At 38.4% G+C, this 22861-nt stretch overlaps 1 protein-coding gene across 1 annotated transcript in view; it reads right to left on the bottom strand.

Moving 5' to 3' along the window:
* LOC106879112 (thyrotropin-releasing hormone receptor) overlaps positions 1-22861 on the bottom strand; it is an 85360-nt gene that overhangs the window by 9131 nt on the left and 53368 nt on the right. The window contains exon 3 of the mRNA XM_089338241.1: positions 208-1051. Coding sequence (XP_089194367.1) covers positions 208-1044 — 837 coding nt within the window. The 5' untranslated portion in view covers positions 1045-1051. The remainder of the gene's footprint in view (positions 1-207; positions 1052-22861) is intronic.

Consider the following 22861-nt stretch of genomic DNA (forward strand, 5'->3'; position numbering starts at 1 on the left):
ATCGACTGACCTCCTCTTTAAAAATTTCGGGCCTTGTGCCTAGAGTAGAAAAGAATATTGTTTATTCCTTAACCCATGATTATCTCTAGTAAGTTTTTTAATGTTTCCTACATAATGTACCCTACATTGCGATAACGTAAATATGTTAACTCGAACGTGAACATAAAACAGAATGCATAGCGATAAATTTATTTGGATTGTACTTACTTGTAACAAATTACTTTGTGCACTTTGCATCTTTATTGTTCCACGGCTGAGAGCCACAATCCGACGGATGATCAATGTGTTAAGCGACAAGATGGTGCCAAACGGGACAAAACAATAAAGGAACGCATCGACCCACGGCCACAACACCGTCACTAAATAATCAAAATCTTTTCGACTACTACAGTAATAGCTGATTTTATTGTCGACATTTCTTTCGTTTAGTGAGATAGTCCAAAAGAAGTGAATGTTGATTGCAACGAACAAGAGCAACAAGCCACAGACAACCCACTTTGCTCTCTGTACAGTGCAAAAGTTGTTTACTTTGCGAGGATGACAGACAACAATATAACGCTCAATGGTTACTGCAATAATTAACCAGACGGAGAAATCACTGGAGACGTAACCACAGAAAACAACAAGCTTGCAAAGCCAGGACGTTTGATTTCGTATATCCATTCCAGTTAGTTCGCTTATCCAAAGTCTAAGCAAGCCAATATAGAGTACAACTGAATCAGCAATAGCTAGGTTGATTAGATACACGTAAGCTGTCATTCTTATTATCGATCTTTGTCTCATTACAAAGACAGAGAAGATATTACCAAATGTTCCGAGAACGAGTAATAACGGAGATACATAGAGCAATAAAATCTTGTGAAGGCGGTATTCCGGGAAGAAATATAAAGTCTTTGTATCTTTGAGGAAATCTGATAGGTCTTTGTTTTTACTGAGTCGTCGTAAAAGTTCTCTTTCTTTTGGTTGCAGCTGGTCAAAGATAGCTATCATATCAGAAATGTTATTAAGTGTGAAACTACGTATCAAAGAATAATTTCCGTCCATGGAGAATCTGATAAAACAAAAAGAATAATCAAAATATAAGTAAGCGAAGAAATTCTAGATATATTGTATTGGGAAGCAAATAATGCCATTCTTAATAAGTTTAACATACATAACAAACAGTAAACATTTTAATAGCAATCTAAACAGAATAATTGCTCTCGATTTCACATGTTGTGATCTTGTAAAGATTTCCTCGACGTCTTAAGTATCTGTTTCTTTAGGTTTCGAATAGGAAACCATCATTACCTTAATCTAGAGGCCTTCAAAAATATTATATAGGTATCAATGCTAGGATCTACAACGAGTAAACATCGTAGTCGCTACCACCTGCACCACCACCACCACCACCGCCGCCGCCACCGCCGCCGCCACCGCCAGCACATCACCGCAACCACAACTAGCAGCACACCACTAACAGCACTATCACTAACAATATCACACACCGACCACCTCAATCGCCACCATCATCAGTCCAGTACTTTTTAATTCTTCAACTTGCGTTCGACCACGGTAACAGACAATAAGTTGATATAACTTTAAAGTTAACACCACCTAGCGTTCCTCTTGCTTTTCACAAGAATACTGTAGCAGTTTCACAGCCGTTAATTAAATCAACTACAATACACTTATGGACTTTGAACGAATTAAAAGTAAAGTAAATGAATAGTAAATCGGCGGGATTTGAACCCATAACTTAAAGAGTTGTAAATAAATACAAGAATTTTGCCCGGTGTTCTAAGGTCTCTGTCAATCAATCGCTTTTCATAGTGAATGTGGTAAAACCTTCATTATTCAAGGCAATGATATTTTGTTGCGTGACATCGTTTTACATTTGTCATCTGGAAAAGTGTTAAAGTTGTTAGAGCGTTAGATAGAAAACTTTATAATATTTTCTCTGGTTCTCTGAGCTCTGCGTTCAAATCATGCCGAGGATAACTCCACTTTTTCATCCTTTTAGAGTCCATAAAATAGAATGCCAGTAGAGGCAGTGGATTGGAAGAATTACTAGACTATTAGACAGTATGTCTTATGGTATTCGTTGCAGTATTTTGCGTTACAAGTTCTTGGATGGAGAGACTTAATATGTCACCCAGTTTAATACTACTACCTAGTCCTTGGGTAACTTTAGCGGAGTCCATTCTGTCAATCATTTTAAAAACAAGATGGTTGTTTTATAGAACTAAGAGAGGTCTAAGGCGGGTTAGTATCAAAAGGGAAACTTTCTTATGTCTTGTCCTCTTATCTAATTCTTCTAGACAACATCCTACGTACAAATCAAAGGAATCTCACCACGAATGTTTTCAAACTTCACTCCCTATAATGTTTTCATGCACCCAAAGTAATGTCCCTACTTTGGAATTTATGCTTTTCCGAAATATCACTGCGATTCTAAGGCTAGATATTTGAATCCAATAACTTGACTTCATTCAGCAGACGACTTACATCCTTTAACTGTTTAGGCCAGTATACATTTACTCATACATTCCATAGTAAAACTGCACTTGCAGATAAGGAAATTTTTTCTAATCTTTTATACTGAAGTAGGATTCACCCTCAATAAATCAGAGTTTTCAGAAAGGGTCTTTTCTTCTATCAACTAGAAGGAAAGCTTTTAATATAAACAGCAAACAGGTATATACCCCCACTATAGGATGAAGTGATTGAAAATTTTCACCACCACATTCAAAATGTGGTATCATATGTCAAAGATAAAAAAATTGAAATTGCAACTGTAGATTTTAATGATAAAAATCGACAGGGAAAAAAAGTCATGTGAATTAGGTGAACGAAACGAGAAAGGTAACTGACCACTCCATTATTATCAAAGTAAGAATTTAGAAGTCACCACTGCTCTATTCCAGCAGCTGCCACCAAGAAATATTATACGCAGATAAACTAGAAATAGTATACACAGCTGCCACCAAGAAATATTATACGCAGATAAACTAGAAATATTATACACAGCTGCCACCAAGAAATATTATACAGATAAACTAGCGTTTTAGAAACCATGTGAAAACACTCTCAAACAGATATCAATTCAGAGGATAATCCAGCGATAATTAAATTACTTATCAAACATAAGAAAATGAAAATGGCTAAAAGAAGAGAATAATTAAACTTAAACCCGCCCAAGCAGACAGAATACAAACAGAAATATAATTTAGAAATAGGAAACAAGTAGGAAAATTGACACACCGAAAAAGAAATATAAGAACCATTTGATAATGTACAAATAAAAGCGAAACGAAATGCAATTAAAACTTGCGTGCAAACATCACAAAACAAAACTGTGTCGGAAAAGAAAAGAAGAAAAAACTGACAAAGAACTAAAAAGTGAAGTAAAAAACACAAGAATAAAGATAAAGAGAGACAGAACAGCCTAAATAAGTGGTGTGTTCTGAATGTAGAAAAAGATAAACCAAGTAGCAAGTTTATAAAAAAAAAAGTTAAGATGAAAAACTTAAAATTCTGCATAAATTCAGAGAAACGTATAATGAAACATGTGAAACCATAAACAGATAACATTAAAAATAAAGATGGAAGAATACTGTTTGATCATGATCAGACTGCATCGGGACGAGTTGAATGCCTAAAACATCTGTATGATGATGAGAATAGACCACCTATGCTCGATTTCAAAGTTACGGAAACTAAATCTTAAAATAAGCATAAAAGGCATTAAAGTCATAAAAGATGGAAAGACGACTAGATTAGATGAAATATTAACTAAAGTATTATAAGCATTACATAGCTATAAACTAAATTAATAATAGACTTGTGTAATATAATATATAAGAGAGAGCACATATCAACTGTATTTGTCTCATTACCAAAGAAACGTAAAACACAAGATTACACCATAAATCTAACGAGACTTGTGACTAAGTTATTGTTGAAAATCATTCGAGAAAGAATTACATAAGAAATAAATTAAGAAATAAACCAACTGCAAAGTGGTTTAGACCATAAATTTATGATGAAATAGCTAATTAAAAAAAAAAAAGATCTAGATATAAATCATATTTACATGTTTTATAGATTATGCGAAAATATTTAACAGATTAGATATTCAAATTTAATACAGCCAATAATTAAAAAAAGATGGTCCACAGAACCGTTTAACTCCAGTAAATAACAAAGCTATGTCTTATAAAATGAAAATGAACGTAAAAAAAACAAAAAACAAAATCAGTATCAAGGAAGAACATTACAATCAAACAGAGAAAACTCAAATATTCTGAACTCTTCATTTGGGGTAAATTGTTCACAGAGACTGTCTAGTCTAAATGAAGGAAGGAAGAGGGAGGAGAAAACAAAACAATTACATGGGTAGATAATGTCCAGAATTGAGTAGACTACAAATACAGTAAATGTATAAGGACTGACTGCAAATACAATAAATGTACAAGGAAGACTGACATGGCGAACCATAGAGAACGAATCTACTGAGAGCAGATGATATCTCATTATGATGGGAAACCTCTAAAAAGACAATATAATCAGAGTTAAAGGCAGGGATAAACGATAACAACAAAAATTCTTCTATGTCTTTATCCTTGAGCGTATGCGTCCGATTGAGTTTCTTATGGTTAGTGGAAGAATCTTTTGAAACATTCACTAATTTTACAATGTTTTCATTGTTCTTTTTCTCAGGTTCCTCTTTCAACCCTCAAGTAACTTTTTCAAACGATCCCGAACATCTACATGATCGGATGGAATTATATTTTGCCCCGTAAGTTAGGGTGTGGTTTTCACTATTTTACATCTTTGGAGAGAGCTGGTGATTGAAATATTAAAGGATCAGACAAAATGTTTTACGGTTTGAAGTTACAGTCCTGTATGGACGAAGACAAAATTCTTCAGTGATCAGTTATAACTTTCATTATTCTTGGGTCGATAAAATAAGATAACTATCAAGCACTTGTGTCCAGGAAAAGCTTTATGGTTATTTTTAAAAAATGATTTTACTTGTGAGCTCCTTGGCAAAAAAAAAACAAAAAAAAAACCGTCCGCAGTATTTTATAGACTACTTACTGCAAACCTCATCTTTGGTTGCGTTTTGATGTGTATGACGACGAAATTTTCGAATGAAAACGTGAAGTCAAAACGAATTGAAAAATCCTTCGAGATCATTTTGAAAGAAGGCCACCTCTGAAACATTTCCTTAATCAAATGTCACAGAAATTGTTGCATTATACAACATTAGACAGGTTATTGCTAAATCTGGAAATGCACATAACGTTGGTGAGTTCAGTGTTCTGCCTTTAAGTCGCATCGCAAACTTTAGGGAAACGCCGCCCCTACCAAAAAACAACAACAAAAAACAAAATCCCCCCAAACAAAATCAAAAACAAAGAACAAACACTTCAGTTAGTTTTTTTTCTTGTAATTCTACTATAACCGGAAATTTCGATACGATATCTTGGGATTTTGAAGATGGATTGTTCAGTTCATTTCAAGCCAAGGAATTCTCTCTACAATTAAATGTAACTTCTTCACAAGATAACAATGAGCATCTCTTGCTTTAAATGAGATCCTGGAAAACTACGATAAGCCAAAAGATTATTTCTTCTGTGACCATAATTGTTCTGGTTTTCAAAAATCTTTTCTAAAGACCATACAGTTCTATAGTCTTTTCTGAAAACCAGGACAATTTCGATAACGAATATACCACCACTAACATTACTGGAATGCGAAGTTTCGAAGGCATTATTTTTTTCTTGCCTGCTTTTTCGAGTGAAAAATAACGACACCTTATTGAAAAGAGTTCTTTCTTCGCACGTGTGGCACATGGAATGATCTTTAATCATATCTTTGAAGTCTTCCTTCAAAAACAAGTTCGCAAATGGCCTTGTTTAGTGGAAGTTGCATTTAAAGTTTTGTCTTTTTTTATATTTGTAATGTTTTCGTTTGGTAATGTTATTTTTCGCTGGCTGCTGACCTCTTTATTTTCCTGACATACTGATGTCTCCGCACACAATCGTTTACAAATGCAAATGGATTTTTCTCTGTCATCCATTTAATTACTGGAATCAGTTTTAATGATTTTAATTGTTGTGTTTATTACTGTCACTGCTGTTACTGTTGTTGGTTTTAATGTTGCCCCTGTTGTTGTTGCTACTGCTGCTGCTGTTGTTGTTGATGATGGTGTAGTTCTTTTCTTTGTAGATGATGCAGACGCTGTGGTCATCGGTTCAAATATATAGGGTATGAGTTAAAAGAGATTTGGTGGTTGTTTCTAGCAGGTCAAGCAACTGTGTAGAGGTTTCATCGTTTGATTATATTGTTGCAGTTATGCTGATCGAACATATGTATAACTGATGGCATTCCAACCATGACAATCTCGTCTTTTGAATACTATACATGTAGGAATATATCAACCATTGTGTCTGTTCTTTTGTTAAGCTGGTAGGGTTTAACGTGAAGATTTGGTTGCTGATTTCAGTAGGTGGAATAGCTATGTGAAAGCCCAGGCATATCCACAAATGTCTACACTAAGATTAATGTTTGTGTTCTTAATATTGTGTTTGTACATACAAATGTTATTCCTGGCGTTGAAATATTGCTTCCACTTAAGTAATTCTTCCCCAAACTAGAAACAAATTTTTTATAAGTTCCAAGAGAAAATCAGCTGTTAATATTATTAGATGTTACCATTTCAACTACATAGCTTGATGGAAATGAATGCCTGTAATGAAAGCAGAGTGAAATAGGAAATAAGAATATTCATGATGTATAAATATTAGATACTTCTTTTCACTTGATATAGCAATAACATAACAAGCACAAGATATGTAACCTAAGTTAGCGACAATAAAAATAAAAGCGGTGGAGCCAGAATCCTCTGCATGGACAGTATATACTTCGAAGTTGAAATGCTGATGTAGATTAAACAACAACCCATCAGTGGCTGAGAAGTTCAGAACTGAAAGCAGAGACTGAAGGTTTCATATTGGCGGTACAAGATCAAGGCTTGCTCACAAAAAACTACCAGGCTAACGTTCTTCAAAACAGTTCTGACCCTAAATGCAGATTCTGCGACACATTTGACGAAACAATAGACCATCTCGTCTTGGGATGTTCTGTACTGACATCAAACGAATACAATAATCGCCACGATAGGGTAGGACAGTATTTACATTGGAAAATATGTAAACACTACAAAATCATCACTCCTGCTTACTGGTATGAACATCATCCTGAACCAGTCGTTGAAGCTAAAAATGTTACTGTCCTCTAGGATTTTCCAGTCAACACTGACAGAATGATCCAGGCTAATCGACCAGACATAATTATTAAAGACAGGGAACAAAATACTTGTAGATTAATAGATGTGTTTCTACTGATAAAAATATATCTGTAAAGGAATTTGACAAACTAAGTAAATATAAGGACTTGGAAATTGAAATACAAAGGATGTGGCATCTCAAAACGAGAACTGTTCTTGTTATTCTAGGTGCCCTAGGTATGATAAAAAAGGATGTCAGAAACATCTAGGTATGATCTCAGGAGCACCATGCCTCAGAGAAATCCAAAACATTCAAGTACTGCCTACATCAATTGAAAAACCCTATCCATTTAAATGTCTGTGTTGTATTCCATAAAGATATTTCGCTACTTCCCCAGGATATTGGGTGTTGGGTGTGTCTCAGCAAGTGACTGTAACAAACATGCAGATTAAAAGTAAAACAACAACAACAATAATAATAATAATAATAATAATAATGAATCAATGAACTAGCTAGGATACGAATCAATGAACTAGATAAGATACGAATCAATGAACTAGATAGGATAAGAATCAATGAACTAGATAGGATAAGAATCAATGAACTAGATAGGACAAAACACACACAAATGAAAGAAAAATAAAGAAAGAGTACTATAGACGAGTTAGATCAATACTAAAAACAGAGCTCAATGCTAAAAACAAGATAACAGGTATTAACACTTTAGCCGTCCCAATTATAAGTTACAGTTACAATATCCTTAACTGGACACTAAACTAACTATCTAAAATAGACAGGAAAACAAGAAAAATAATGACAGGATCTAGGATGCACCACCCAAAATCTGACATGGAAAGGCTATATATACAACGTAGGGGTCTTATACATCTGGAAAACGATTATAAAATAACCACCATAGGACTGCAAAAATACCTACTTCAGAAGCAAGGAAAACTAATACAAATAGCCACAAAACACGAGCAAAACAAAAAGCTGTTTTCAGTATTTAAGGAAGCTGACAAATACAAACAAGAAATCATACTACCTAATAAATACGAAGAAGAAGAAGAAGAAGAAGAAGAAGAAGAAGAAACAACAAAAGCTACAAAACAAATGAAATCCAAACTAAAACTAGAACAGTAGCGGACCATGATAAAACGATGGCAAGAAAAGCCCCTACATGGTAAACACTGGGCTAAACTAAATGCAAAAGAAATAGACAGAGAAAAATCCCAGCAATGGTTGAGAAGCTCAGGACTCAAAGCAGAGACTGAAGGATTTTTAATTGCTGCACAAGACCAAAGCCTCACCAGAAATTACCAAAAACATATAATGAAAATAAACATAAAAAGTAACTGCAGAATATGCGGCGATGGACAAGAAAAACATAAATCATATTATCTCTGGCTGCCCAGTCCTCGATAAGAAGGAATATATTCACAGACACGACAGAGCTGTGACCTATATACACTGGAAGCTATGCCAACACTATGGAATAACAACAGAAAAAAGATGGTAAAAACACACGCCAGAAAAGGTCACAGAAAACGAGAAAGCAACCATACTCTGGGATATGCCAATACACACAGATAGAGAAATTAAGGCCAATAGACCAGATATAGTTGTCAAAGATCATGAAGGAAAAAAATGCTTTCTAATTGATGTATCAATACCAGCAGATGACAACGTTTCCCTAAAAGAAATGGAGAAACTTTCAAAATACAAAGACCTGGAAATAGAGGTAACTCGAATGTGGAATCTAAAAACAGAAACAATTCCTATCATAGTAGGTGCCTTAGGTATAATAAAAAGATTTTCAGACAAATACATAACAAAAACACCAGGACTTATAAATATATATAACATACAGAAAATTGAACTACTGGGCACTGCATACATCCTATGCAAAACACTTTCAATACAGTAACCATAAGAGCATCACAGCAAACCACAGCACATACCCAAGGCACACAGAGCTGCGCTCGGTAGTGAAGTGAAAGCACGTTATAAAAATAAAACTACTGAATAATAATAATAATAATAATAATAATAATAATAATAATAATAATAATAATAATAATAATAATAATAATAATAATAATAATAATAATAATAATAGAGAAGAAAACAAAAGAAAACAACATAGCATGGTATGTAAAAAATGCTACAGGACCGATATTATTATAAATAAGAAGGTCAGGCTTGTATAGGATGAAAGATTGCAAAGATAAAGCACTGTTCAAGCAACTGAAAACGAATGAAACTGAAAATAGGTGGGTAAAGAAAACAATGCATGGACAATTTCATAGGGATGTTGAAGATGAGACAGAGAGAAAAAAGATGGCTGTGGATGACTAAAAGTGATTTAAAACTGAAAACTGAGGCTCTAATCTGTGCTGCCCAAGAGCAAGCACTAGGAGCAAATTACATAAAATACAGAATAGACAACACATCAGAAAGCAATAAGTTCAGAATTTGTGGACAAAATGGTGAAACCGTATAGCATATTTCCAGTCAATGTACGCCACTAGCCCAGAAGGAATATATGAGACGACACGACAATATATCCAGGCTTGTCCATTGAACAATTTGCAGTAAGTATGGACTTGACAGCAAAAAAATTGGTACGACCATAAACCCGAAGGCATCATCGAAAATGATAATGCAAAGATCCTGTGAGATTTTGTGATTCAGTGCGACCATGAGATAGAGAATAAGAAGCCAGACATAGTCTTAAATGAGAAAGAAAGCAAACTATGCTGGATCATAGATATAGCATGCCCAGCTGACAACAAAGTATGCGACAAGGAAGAAAGAAAAGTCGATAGATATGACAGGTTAGCTTTGGAGGTTAAGCAGTTGTGGTCGATGAAAAAGATGGTAGTAGTACCAATAATTGTCGGAGCCCTGGGAACAGTGCGTAAGAATCTTGAGAAGTACATGGTACAAATAGTGGTAGCGATAAGGGTGGAGTACTTGCAGAAAACAGCACTGCTTGGAACGGCTCAAATACTCCTGAAGGTGCTCGAAAAATAAGGGGTGTTACCTCAGTACACTGGTAGTGAGCAGCTGACACCGTAGGACATCTCCAGCGTCAGAAGCTGTGCAAAGGCGATAATAATAATAATAATAATAATAATAATAATAATAATAATAATAATAATAATAATAATAATTGCGGAGACCCCCTTCGGTCATGACTGACCATGGGATTGCACCTAGGAAGTTACCCTCCCAGGCACAAGTCCCGACAAGGTTGTTTTTTTATGGAAGACCAGCAGTCGCCCGTGCATACCGGCCTCCCCGCTCCACGCCACCAGTGTTATCCAAGGGAAAGGCAAAGGCCGATACAGCTTGGCACGTGTGACGTCGCAACTCATTTCTACAGCTGAGTGAACTGCAGCAACGTGAAATAAGGTGTCTTGCTTAAGAACACAACACGCAGCCCGATCCGGGATTCGAACTCACAACCTCACGATCGTAAGCTCGACGCTCTAACCACTGAGCCATGCGCCTTCACTAATAATAATAATAATAATAATAATAATAATAATAATAATAATAATAATAATAATAATAATAATAAGATAACACCGGGGAAGTTTAACATGTGAGTACGATAAATCACTGCTCCGAAACTTATCCAAAAACATCGGAAATAAAGACATCGCATGGAGCCCAAATATAGCTGACAAAGGGTTGGACTATACCCGAGTAAGTAATACTCATTGAAATTTATTCCTATTTTTCCAAATATAATGATGTATTTTAACTTGATACCTCCACTACCCGAACAGCGATCGTAAACACACGTGTTACATCAAAATACAGACCATCCCCAAACCCAAACACCATATACAAAAAATAGCTGACAAAGGGTTGGACTATACCCGAGTAAGTAATACTCATTGAAATTTATCTCTATTTTTACAAATATAATGATGTATTTTAACTTGATACCTCCACTACCCGCACAGCGATCGTAAACACACGTGTTACATCAAAATCAGACCATCTTCGAATCCCAAAACACCATGTACAAAAAAATTACAAACATATTAAATAACACCGGTATTATTTCACCCAAGAATAACAACCGAGAAGTACGTACTGTAAGCTTGTTAAGAAAAAAATACGAAGATATGAACGTGCAAAACAATCTGACAACAGAAATAAACGAACCGGTACCCTACGAAAACGACGACCGTCAAAATAAAGGGCCGGACGTTGTTCCTCATGTCCCGCAAACAAAACCAAAACGGCATAAATGGACACGTGAGGAACACATTTCGATCCTACACGCCTATTTCACAGCAGTACTCTACCCAAAAAACGAAAACGCAACAACACATACATATAAAACATGGAAGAAAAATAATGTAAATATAGACCTCGATAAAACAATGAACCCTAACAAACTAGCTAACATAAGAAGATATATTCTAAAAGCAAAAAAAATATCAGAAATAGAAATAGAGCAATTGAAAGAAAAAATACATCAGGAAAATCTAGATAGTAGTCACACAGCAATGCCAAATAATAATATAAACACTGAGATAGCAAAACACGAGGACAAACGTAACATGCCCGGCAAAAACGAAGTAAACAAAAAACAACAAACCCAGACCGTAGAGATGTATAATAGTGTACAAAAAGCACCAATCCAGAACACCACAGACAAACATATGAATGAAAAGGAAGGCAAAACAAATATAAAGCCTGGAAATAACGAAGGGAAACCTAATAATTACGATACTATGAAAATGAAAATAACCGAAGAACTGAAAACCACAGATCTTAGAATGGACCACAGATTATATCTCCCCAAAATCAAAATAGACAATAAAACAACATCAATAATAAATAGCATAAACCTGGCCGTCACGGAACTAACAACCACAGAAACAACAGGCAATATCACTGAGCTAAATGACATGATATATGCGGCAGCCACTGCAGCCACAAAAGAAGCAGGATACTCACTCAAACCCATCCGAACAGGAGTTCTACCACCCAAACAGACCTTGTGGATAAATAACATCCAGAACAAAATTAAAAAAAAGAGAAAAGATTTATCGATTCTCAACGAAATTAGTAAACAATCAACACTACTAAGTAACAAGAAGAAAACAAAAATACTGTACAAATACAGCATTACAGAAAAAGACTTACCTGAGGCAAAAGAAAAACTAAAGCAAGACATCCTTGCCAAAGCACAGAGGATCCGCGGTATGAGAAACGCCAACGTTTCTTTGAACAAAACAAACAGTTCAAATCCAACCCCAAAAAACTCTACCAAGAACTGGGTAAAAATAAAATAGACATTACTTCAGCACCAACAGCAGAAGAACTAGAGAAATTCTGGAAACAAATATGGTCGGTGAAGCAACAACCCCAAAAAAGGACCATTAAAACAACGAACTTAGCACCTGAGCAACTCTGGGCCCCTATAACAACTGAAGAGGTCACCCAGACACTGCAAAGACTAAGCAACTGGAAAGCACCTGGACACGACAAGATCCCCAATTTCTGGTTAAAACACCTGCCAGCAATGCATAAAAAGCTGGCAGAAAACTTTAACAACATAATAGCAGATCCAGAAACAATGCCTGAATGGCTCACAAAAGGGAAAACCATCTTAATCCCCAAATCCACGGAAACGGAGAAACCACAAAACTATAGACCTATAACCTGTCTCCCTACGATCTACAAAGCCTTTACTGCAATAATATCACAGAGAGTGAGTAAACACCTGGAAAATAACAACCTGTTTCCAGAAGAGCAGAAGGGATGCTGCAAGGGCTCATACGGCTGTAAAGATCAATTATTGATCAATAAAGCCATAACTGAAGACAGCCGCAGAAAGAAGAAAGGCCTCAGTATGGCCTGGGTGGACTACCAAAAGGCTTTCGACAGTGTTCCCCACACGTGGATTCTGGAAACACTAGCCATAAACAAGGTGGCACCAATTATCATAAAATACATAGAGCACTCAATGAACAAATGGCAGACAGTGCTACAGCTCCAAACAAAAGAGGGACTTGTGAAAACGAAAGCCATCCCCATTAGAAGAGGAATATTCCAGGGAGACACGCTCTCTCCATTCCTGTTCTGCCTGGCACTCACACCTCTAACAGAATTGCTAAATAGAACTGGATGCGGTTACAAATGCTATGGAAAAACAGTCAGCCACCTTCTATATATGGATGACCTAAAATTATATGCAAAAAACGACAAAGAGCTAGAAACACTACTACAGACAGTACACGGCTTTACCAAGGAAATAGAAATGAAATTCGGATTAGAAAAATGTGCCAAAGCAACCCTGAAAAGAGGAAAATTAGTTAAAAGTAGCAATATAACACTAGATAAAGCCAATGAAATAAGAGAACTAGACGAAAGCCAACCATATAAGTATTTAGGAGTCAATGAACTAGATAGGATACAACATACACAAATGAAAGAAAAAATAAAGAAAGAGTACTATAGACGAGTTAGATCAATACTAAAAACAGAGCTCAATGCTAAAAACAAGATAATGGGTATCAACACTTTAGCTGTCCCAGTTATAAGCTACAGCTACAACATCCTTAACTGGACACTAAACGAACTATGTAAAATAGACAGGAAAACAAGAAAAATAATGACAGGATATAGGATGCACCACCCAAAATCTGACATAGAAAGGCTATATATACAACGCACAGAAGGTGGCAGGGGTCTTATACAGCTAGAAAACTATTATAAAATAACCACCATAGGACTGCAAAAATACCTACTCCAGAAGCAAGGGAAACTAATACAAATAGCCACAAAACACGAGCAAAACAAAAAACTGTTTTCAGTATTTAAGGAAGCTGACAAATACAAACAAGAAATCAATCTACCTAACAAATACGAAGAAGAAGAAGAAGAAACAACAAAAGCTATAAAACAAATGAAATCCAAACTAAAACTAGAACAGCAACGGACCATGATAAAACGATGGCAAGAAAAGCCCCTACATGGTAAATACTGGGCTAAACTAAATGCGAAAGAAATAGACAGAGAAAAATCCCAGCAATGGCTGAGAAGCTCAGGACTCAAAGCAGAGACTGAAGGATTTTTAATTGCTGCACAAGACCAAAGCCTCCCCACCAGAAATTACCAAAAACACATAATGAAAAGAAATATAACAAGTAACTGTAGAATATGTGGAGATCGACAAGAAACAATAAATCATATTATCTCTGGCTGCCCAGTCCTGGCTAAGAAGGAATATATTCACAGACACGACAGAGCTGGGACCTATATACACTGGAAGCTATGCCAACATTATGGAATAGCAACAGAAAAAAGATGGTATAAACACACGCCAGAAAAGGTCACAGAAAACGAGAAAGCAACCATACTCTGGGATATGCCAATACACACAGATAGAGAAATTAAGGCAAATAGACCAGATATAGTTGTCAAAGATCATGAAGGAAAAAAATGCCTTCTAATTGATGTTTCAATACCAGCAGATGACAACGTTTCTCTAAAAGAAATGGAAAAACTTTCAAAATACAAAGACCTGGAAATAGAGATAACTCGAATGTGGAATCTAAAAACAGAAACAATTCCTATCATAGTAGGTGCCTTAGGTATAATAAAAAAATATTCAGACAAATACATAACAAAAACACCAGGACTTACAAATATATATAACATACAGAAAATTGCACTACTGGGTACTGCACACATTCTACGCAAAACACTTTCAATACAGTAAATATAAGAGCACCACAGCAAACCACAGCACATACCCAAGGCGCACAGAGCTGCGCTCGGTAGTGAAGTGAAAGTACGTTATAAAAATAAAACTACTGAATAATAATAATAATAATAATAATAATAATAATAATAATAATAATAATAATAATAATAATAATAATATTGATAAAGATCTTGAAATAGAAATTAGCAAAATGTGGAATCTGAAGACGAAAACAATACCTATTGTCATAGGTGCCCTGGGAATGACAGCGAAACGGGCTGATTACTACCTAGATCAGATTCCAGGAAACCCCAAAATGGCTGAAGTTCAAAAGATAGTGCTCATGGGAACTGCCCATATCCTACGTAAAATACTGTCTATGTGATCTCAAATTTTAAAGCAAACACATAATTTTCTTATGGTTTCTTAAACATTCACTTGAACAAAACTGTACAAATCCAAATATATGGTACCCTAGGCATAACACCTACATGAACTTCTAACTTGTTGTTTCTTGAGGTCTCTGGGTGAGACTTGGATCCAACTTGTACAAATGCAAAACAAAAGTCAAACATAAAATAATAATAATAATAATAATAATAATAATAATAATAATAATAATAATAATAATAATAATAATAATAATAATAATAATCTTTTCTTTATTCACCAGTGAGAGAATAAGATAGGACTACACAACAGAAAAAAGTGGGATTTACTTGTGTAAAAAGTTAATAAAAATAAAAATTACAACCAATAAATCCCCCAAAAAAGGGAGGCTTCCTAGGGTTGCTCGTAGAAACCCCACAAAAAAAAAAAAAATCACGATCGTCCTGACTTCAAAGGAAAGGGACATTTAGAGGTGGGCCATTCACGTTAATAAAATTGCTGGGTGGCAGAACTTTCTTCTCTATCCTCACTTCCCTTTTCAACTGAAACTTGAAAAAGTTGATGAAGGCTTGGCCAAAGAGGAAAATGTATGTCTTCAGCCCTTTCAGCCTGGTGTACCACACAACCTCTTTCTCTAAGGTCACCAGACAAAGAAACACTGTCTGCCATTCTTGGCGGAAGGAAGGCGTCGGAGTGATTTTCAAGATGGATTCAGCTGATAGCTGGATCCGTCCCACACGTGACTGAAGGTGTTCGACATGAACCCACAAGTTAATGCTCGAGCACTGGACTAGAGCATGCAGAACAGTTTTATCGTTCTGCGCACACTTTGGGCAAACCCGGCTGACGGCATTTCCATACCTGTAGTGTTTATCCCCAATCGGTAATGCCCCTGGTAGCACTGCCAGGCTAGGAATTTCTGGAAGTTATCCATGGTCCCCGTCCCAAAAGTCCTCCGGAACAGACCAGCCAACTTATACACATCGACACCCAGTGTTTCCTCAAGAACGTCATCGCACTTGCCCGTCACTAACCCCCTATAGAAAACCTGAGTGGAGCTTACACCTACTGCATTGCCCAACTGACAAAAGACTGAGTGCCTAGCGATACATCAAGTGCCAAGAGCCTTGCCTCGGTCTACACTTGATCCAGGACTGCAGATTAGACAAAGAGACGAGGTGTGGGAAATCGTGTCTGACAAATGGTGATCACACCTGCCCGCCGTGTAGGAAGTACTGAAGATGTCTCAGCCTCAGTGCAAGTCTGTGCATCAACATCCACGTCATATCCAGCCCTCCATTCAGCGGGTGTTGATAGCAAATGGAGCACCTGACAAGTGGGGCGCGCCCCTTCCGCAGAAGGTGGAAAAGTACGCGCTCTAGTTTGATCAGACATGAACCGGGGCAAGGCACGACGGTCAGGTGATAATATATGACGGAGGCGATGCATGCATTCGCCACCACTGTCCGGCCTTTTAGGGATAGATTTCTCTCGGCCCATACCTGAATGAGATAGGTTAGTTACTCTGTTTGTCACTTCGTCCTAGTTCTTCTCCACCTGGAGAATTGGAACAAACCAGACACCGAACAATTTAATTGGTCCCTCTGTCCAGCTTCCCATGACGTTACTGTACGGTATGGACCTGCCTCTCCAGGTGCCGAGCTGCAGGTCAACTGGTTTCTCTTTTTTTTCTCCTGTCACTGCCTCGCATCCTTTTGGAGCAGTGCCGACCAGATCTTTGTGCCTGCTCTTCGACACTATGACGGTGACATCGTCTGCATATGCCGACACGATTCTTCCACGTCCTACTTTACACAGGATGCCTTTCAATGTTTCCAATTTCCGCAGTAATGGCTCAAGAGCCAGTATATACAGAAGAGACGAGAGGGAACACACTTGACGGATATAAGGCATAGTGTTGAATGGTTCCGATAAGTAACCATTCACATGAACTACCGAGCAAATGTCGCTGTACATTGCAGTGATCCAGCCACGGAAAACGGGACCGAAACTGACCGCTGTGAGAATAACTGCCAAGTATTGGTGGTTGACCTTATCGAAATTAGATTGATCCAATGCCAGATTTCTTACTCACTCTGTCTATGATGTATCGCATGTGGTGGAGGCTGTCGCAGATGTATGTGCTTGGGATTGTGCATGTTTGCGCATCACCAATCAGTTTCAGACGATAGGCGCTAAACTCTTTGCAAACACCCTGGCCAAAATTCTGCATTTAGCAGCGTTATGGGCCAAACAAGTTTGATATAGAAGTAAAGCTCATAGGGAAGACCATCCAAACCAGGTGATCTGTCCCCCCCCCCATGCAATTCGTCATCGCATCCCGTATTTTTGCAGCTGTTATCGACATTTCACAACACTCCGCCCACCTCTCGGAAAGTTGTGGAATGCCTCGCGGTAGGTAATAAAGTCCAATCTGCGTTCCGGATTGCCATTCGTCCCAAACAGTTGTGTGAATGGCAGCTCGGAACGCAGGATAGACTTTAGTGCCTACCTCGACGACATGCCACAACTCTTGGAAAGGGAGGCGGAGTTTGACTTTTGCTGGTATTGAGATGTGCAATCTGAAAGTTGTGTGTGTAAATTGGATTGTACTTGAGATGGTGGTGTTTGTGATAGTGGTGGTGGAGATGGTAGTGATGTGAATGATGTTGTTGACGATACTGGTGTAGCTGCTGTTGGAGGAGGATGAGAATTTGCTTTCGATGGTGTCCCCCCCACCTTCAGATTATACCTGCCAGTTTTTTGTATCGATGTTGCTGTTGGTCGTTTCTTTTCTTTTGTTTGATCGGTGAACCATTCGCCAGTTTGGTCTCCCTGCTCCCCACACCCCCCAGGGCATATGAACACAGGAGTGGACAATCTTGTGGAGCTTTTTTTGTTTTTTTTCTGTTGATAAAGTGTTTGTTCTGGGGATTTTGATGCTGTTCTTTCTACTGCTATTGATGTTGATGATTTCTCTGTTGTTGTTTCCACTGTTGTTCTTGGTGTTGTTGCTGCTACTGCTGTCGGTGCTTCTGTGATTGCAGTTGCTGCTACTACTGTTACTGTTATTTTTGTAGCTGTAGTCGCCTGCATCTGCTGGTGTTACTGCTCTTGTTATTGTTGTTGTTGTTGTGGTAGTGGTGATGGTGTCGGCAAAATTGGGGAACCCACTTCTCTCTTTTGTTGTGGGCAGAAAGCTTTAAGGTGGTTTGTGTCCTCGCACGGGTGGCACTTTGGCTTTCTGCCTTCAACAGCCACGTGAAGATTTGTGCCATCCGGTAAGGCTTATGTAGTCCGGAATAGCCTCCAAGCTTGGCTGATCAGCATGTATTAGAAGCTGCGTCCCCTGTCGTAACCAGTTCTGCTTGTGTATCTTCTGTATTCGCAGAACCGTGGTCTTTCTCATCTATGTCGAGGAGAATTGCAATCATTAATTAGCAGATATTTATCTCTGGTGGGATGTTGAGCGTTCTAATTCTGAATACTCCCCGAACAAGGTAGCTGTCGTGTGATTTTTGATCTCCTCTTCTGAGGTGAATCTCACCCCGACAGTCCCACATTTCTTTCTTCTTACTACATAGGGTTTGTTTTTCCAAACTAGTTTTAAGCACATTATTTACATTTGACGGATGTTTGTCCTCATCTTGTTTGTTGTCAACATAACGTTTCGGCTGATATACTCTCCAGCCTTCATCAGGTGTTTTGGGGAAATTTCGAACCTGGGTTCTCATTCCTAAGGTATTTCATAGACGAAAATGAATTCAAGAGTCCGAAATGCATGTTGGAGAAATGTGGCAGAAATGTAGTACTAAACGGGCATATGGCGTAGGGGTTAAGAGCGCGGGCTACTAACCCCAAGATTCCGTGTTCGATTCCAGACAGTAACCTGAATAATAATAATAATAATAATAATAATAATAATAATAATAATAATAACAACAACAACATCAAAAATGCCTTAAGAATGAGAACCCAGGTTCGAAATTTCCTCAAGGGACCTGATGAAGGCTGGAGGGTATATAAGCCGAAACGTTGTGTTAACAATAAACAAGATGAGGACAAATATCTGTCAAATGTAAATAATGTACATAATTCCTCATCTCTTAAATATAGTACTGTAGTTTTAAACATTTCTCTATTTGTTGCTGTATTGCCTGATCCATTTCCTACTTTTGGGTCCAATTGTTTTATATAAAACTGTCCGCGAATAGATTTCTTGCTGGACAGTTCTACATTTCTGCCACATTTCTCCAACATATATTTCGGACTCTTGAATTCATTTTAGTCTATGAAAATGTCTTACTAACGTCTCTGGTCGCTTTCACAAAATAGAAAATGTTTCTACAGGATTTGCATGCCTCGTTTTCCTTGTTGTCTTTTTCGTTAATGTTGTTGGTGGTGGACGTTCTCCTGAAATCGGCGGTGGCTGTGGAGGTGGCAATGTTCTCGCTTGTGTTGTCACTTTTGGTAATTTTCTTTTATTTCTGCGATGGGGAAGGGGAGGGTAGAAGCAAGGGAAAATTTCTTTCATAGGCCTCACGTGCGCTCTTATTCATGTTGCTGTCACCATCTTTGTTTTTTAGCAAAAAAAAAAAAAAAAATGAGGGGCGTCTTTGCCCAAACAAACACAAAATAGCCTCTAAGGGCTACAAATGGAGAACTAACCAGCTTCCCAAGGTCCTGGTCAGTTTTACTCAGTAACGATAACAAATGTACAATGTATAACAGTGCATAACAGTATGAATAACAGCAAAACTTACAGAGCGATGTGAACGCGCGTCGATTGACGTATACTAAAAACAGTAATCCATTCTACTAAAGTCACAAAGCCTGAAGCTTTTGGGGAGGGGCTAAGCCGATTACATCGACTCTAGTGTTTCATTGGTTATTAAATTATCGACCCCGAAAGGATGAATGGTAAAGTCGACCTCGGCGGATTTGAACTCAGAACGTGACGACAGACGAAATACCGCTAAGCATTTCGCCCGGCGTGCTAACAATTCTGCCAGCTCGCCTTGGAAACAACAACAACACCAACAACAACAATAATAATAATAATAATAATAATAATAATAATAATAATAATAATAATAATAATAATAATAATAATAATAATAATCCTTTCTACTATAGGCACAAGGCCTGGATTTTGTGGGGAGGGGTACAGTCAATCATATCGACCACAGTACTCAACTGGTATTTGATTTATCGACTCCGACGTGATGAAAGGTAAAGTCGACCTCGGCGGAATTTGAACTCAGAACGTAGTAGCAGACGAAATACAGCTAAGCATTTTACCCGGCGTGCTAACGATTCTACCAGCTTGCCGCTTTAATAATAATAATAATAATAATAATAATAATAATAATAATAATAATAATAATAATAATAATAATAATAATAATAATAATTCGTTCTTTAATGACCACAAGGGCCGAACACAAAAACAATTCAGGACAGTACAAAACAAGGGACAATTGGGGGGTTTAAAACAGAAGTATAAACAAAAAAAAAACAAAAAAAAAATTAAGCAACAAAATTCCCCAATAGGAGAGAGTCCACCCAGTGCTAACCAGGAAAACCCACACACACTGGCCACCCCGACTGCCAAGGGCACCTCTCTTACACTCAACTGTTCCGGTTTACAGACGAATATACAGAGTAGGCCCATTCATACGAGCCATTTTCGCAACAATCCCCTACCTTTTAACAAACTTACTGGGAGGGGGAGACAGTACTTTTCCCTCTACCCCCATTTTCCTTTTCAAAAAGTCGATGAGGGCTCGGTCGAAGAAGAAAGTGTCTGTCTTCAGTCCTTTCGACCTCGTCCACCACACTACCTCCTTCACTATATTCACTCGGCAGAGGAATATTGCCTTACCTTCCCGACTAACAGAAGACAACTGACTCGCATCCGTTCTACGCGTGATAACAGCTGTTCGACGAAGCTCCACAGGTCAATAATGCACGGACCCTGGATGAGTGCCCGCAGGACGGTTTCATCGACCTGCGCACATCTCGGACAGGTCTGTCTGACAGCACTTCTGCGTCTGTAGAACTTGTCTCGAACCGGCAGAGCTGCCAGGCCAGGAATTTCTGGAAGTTATCCATAGGCCCTGGCCCGAAAGTCCTCCGAAAAAGACTAGTTAGTTGATCCATCTTGACGCCCAGTGTTTCCCTGAGTACGTCGTCACTCTTTTCCTCCACTAATCCTCTATATAACTCCATGGTGGAACCTCCAACGACTGCGTTGCTCGATTGGAAGAAGGCCGTGAGCGCTTGCCGATACTCCAGGTACTTAGCGCCCTTTCTTGGCCTGCGCTTGACCCAGGAGTGTAGCTCCATCAATGAGACGAGTTGCAGTAAGTCTCTTTTGACGAACGGCGACCACACCTGTTCACCGTTAAGGAAACGTTGGAGACGTCGCAGCTTCAGCCTATGTCTGCGGATCATTAGCCACGGCATGACCAGTCTTCCACTTAGCGGCTGTTGACAGCAGATGGGTCGTCTGACGAGCGGAATACGTCCCTTCCATAGGAAGTGGTAGTGCAAGCGCACCAACTTTATCAAGGGACGACGGTCAGGTGGTAGTAGATGACGGAAGCGATGTACGCATCACCATCTCAACCCCACCCTTCAGGGACAGCTTCCTCTCTGCCCATTTCTGGGTAACATTGGCTACTCTGCTCGTCACCTACCCCCAGTTCTTGTCCACCTGGAGGTCCGGACCAAACCAGACCCTGAGCAGTTTAACCGGTACTCCTGCCCAGCGCTCTACAATACTGTCGGTTGGCATGGACCTGCCTCTCCAGGTACCGAGCTGCAGGTCCACCGACTTTTCCTGGTTGATCTTTGCTCCTGTCACCGCTTCGTACTCCGTTAGAGCAGTACCGACTACCTCGATTTCCGAGATGTCCGATACTATTACAGTGACGTCTGCGTAAGCCGACATAAACCTTCTGCATCCTAGATCACGCGAGATGTCCCTCGAAATATTCATTTTCCGCAGCAATGGGTCGAGAGCCAGTACGTGCAGAAGAGGCGACAGTGGGCATCCTTGACGGACCGAACGAGCGATTCTAAACGATTCCGAAAGGCGGCCATTTACTTTGACCACCGAACAGATGCCGCTGTACATTGCAGCGATCCAGACTCTGAAAACGGGACCGAAACTCGCTGCTGCGAGAGAAGTGGTAGACTTTATCAAAAGCTTTCGAGTGATCGAAATTGATCGGCCCCACCCATGCCAGGCTCCTTACCCACTCTCTCTCTATCATGTAGCGCGTGAAGTGGAGGTTGTGGATAGCCCTGTTCTCAGATAGTGCATATCAGCGTGTCACCAACCAACTTATCGACGACAAGCGCCAAACTATTGGCTACCACCTAGGCAAAATCTTATCTGCATTCAACAGAGTCATAAGCCTAAAGTCTTCAATTCTATTCCTTAGTTCGG

This window comes from Octopus bimaculoides, chromosome 20 (assembly GCF_046866305.1).
Source record: "Octopus bimaculoides isolate indiv1 chromosome 20, ASM4686630v1, whole genome shotgun sequence".
In the NCBI taxonomy this organism is placed as follows: Eukaryota; Metazoa; Mollusca; class Cephalopoda; order Octopoda; family Octopodidae; genus Octopus; species Octopus bimaculoides.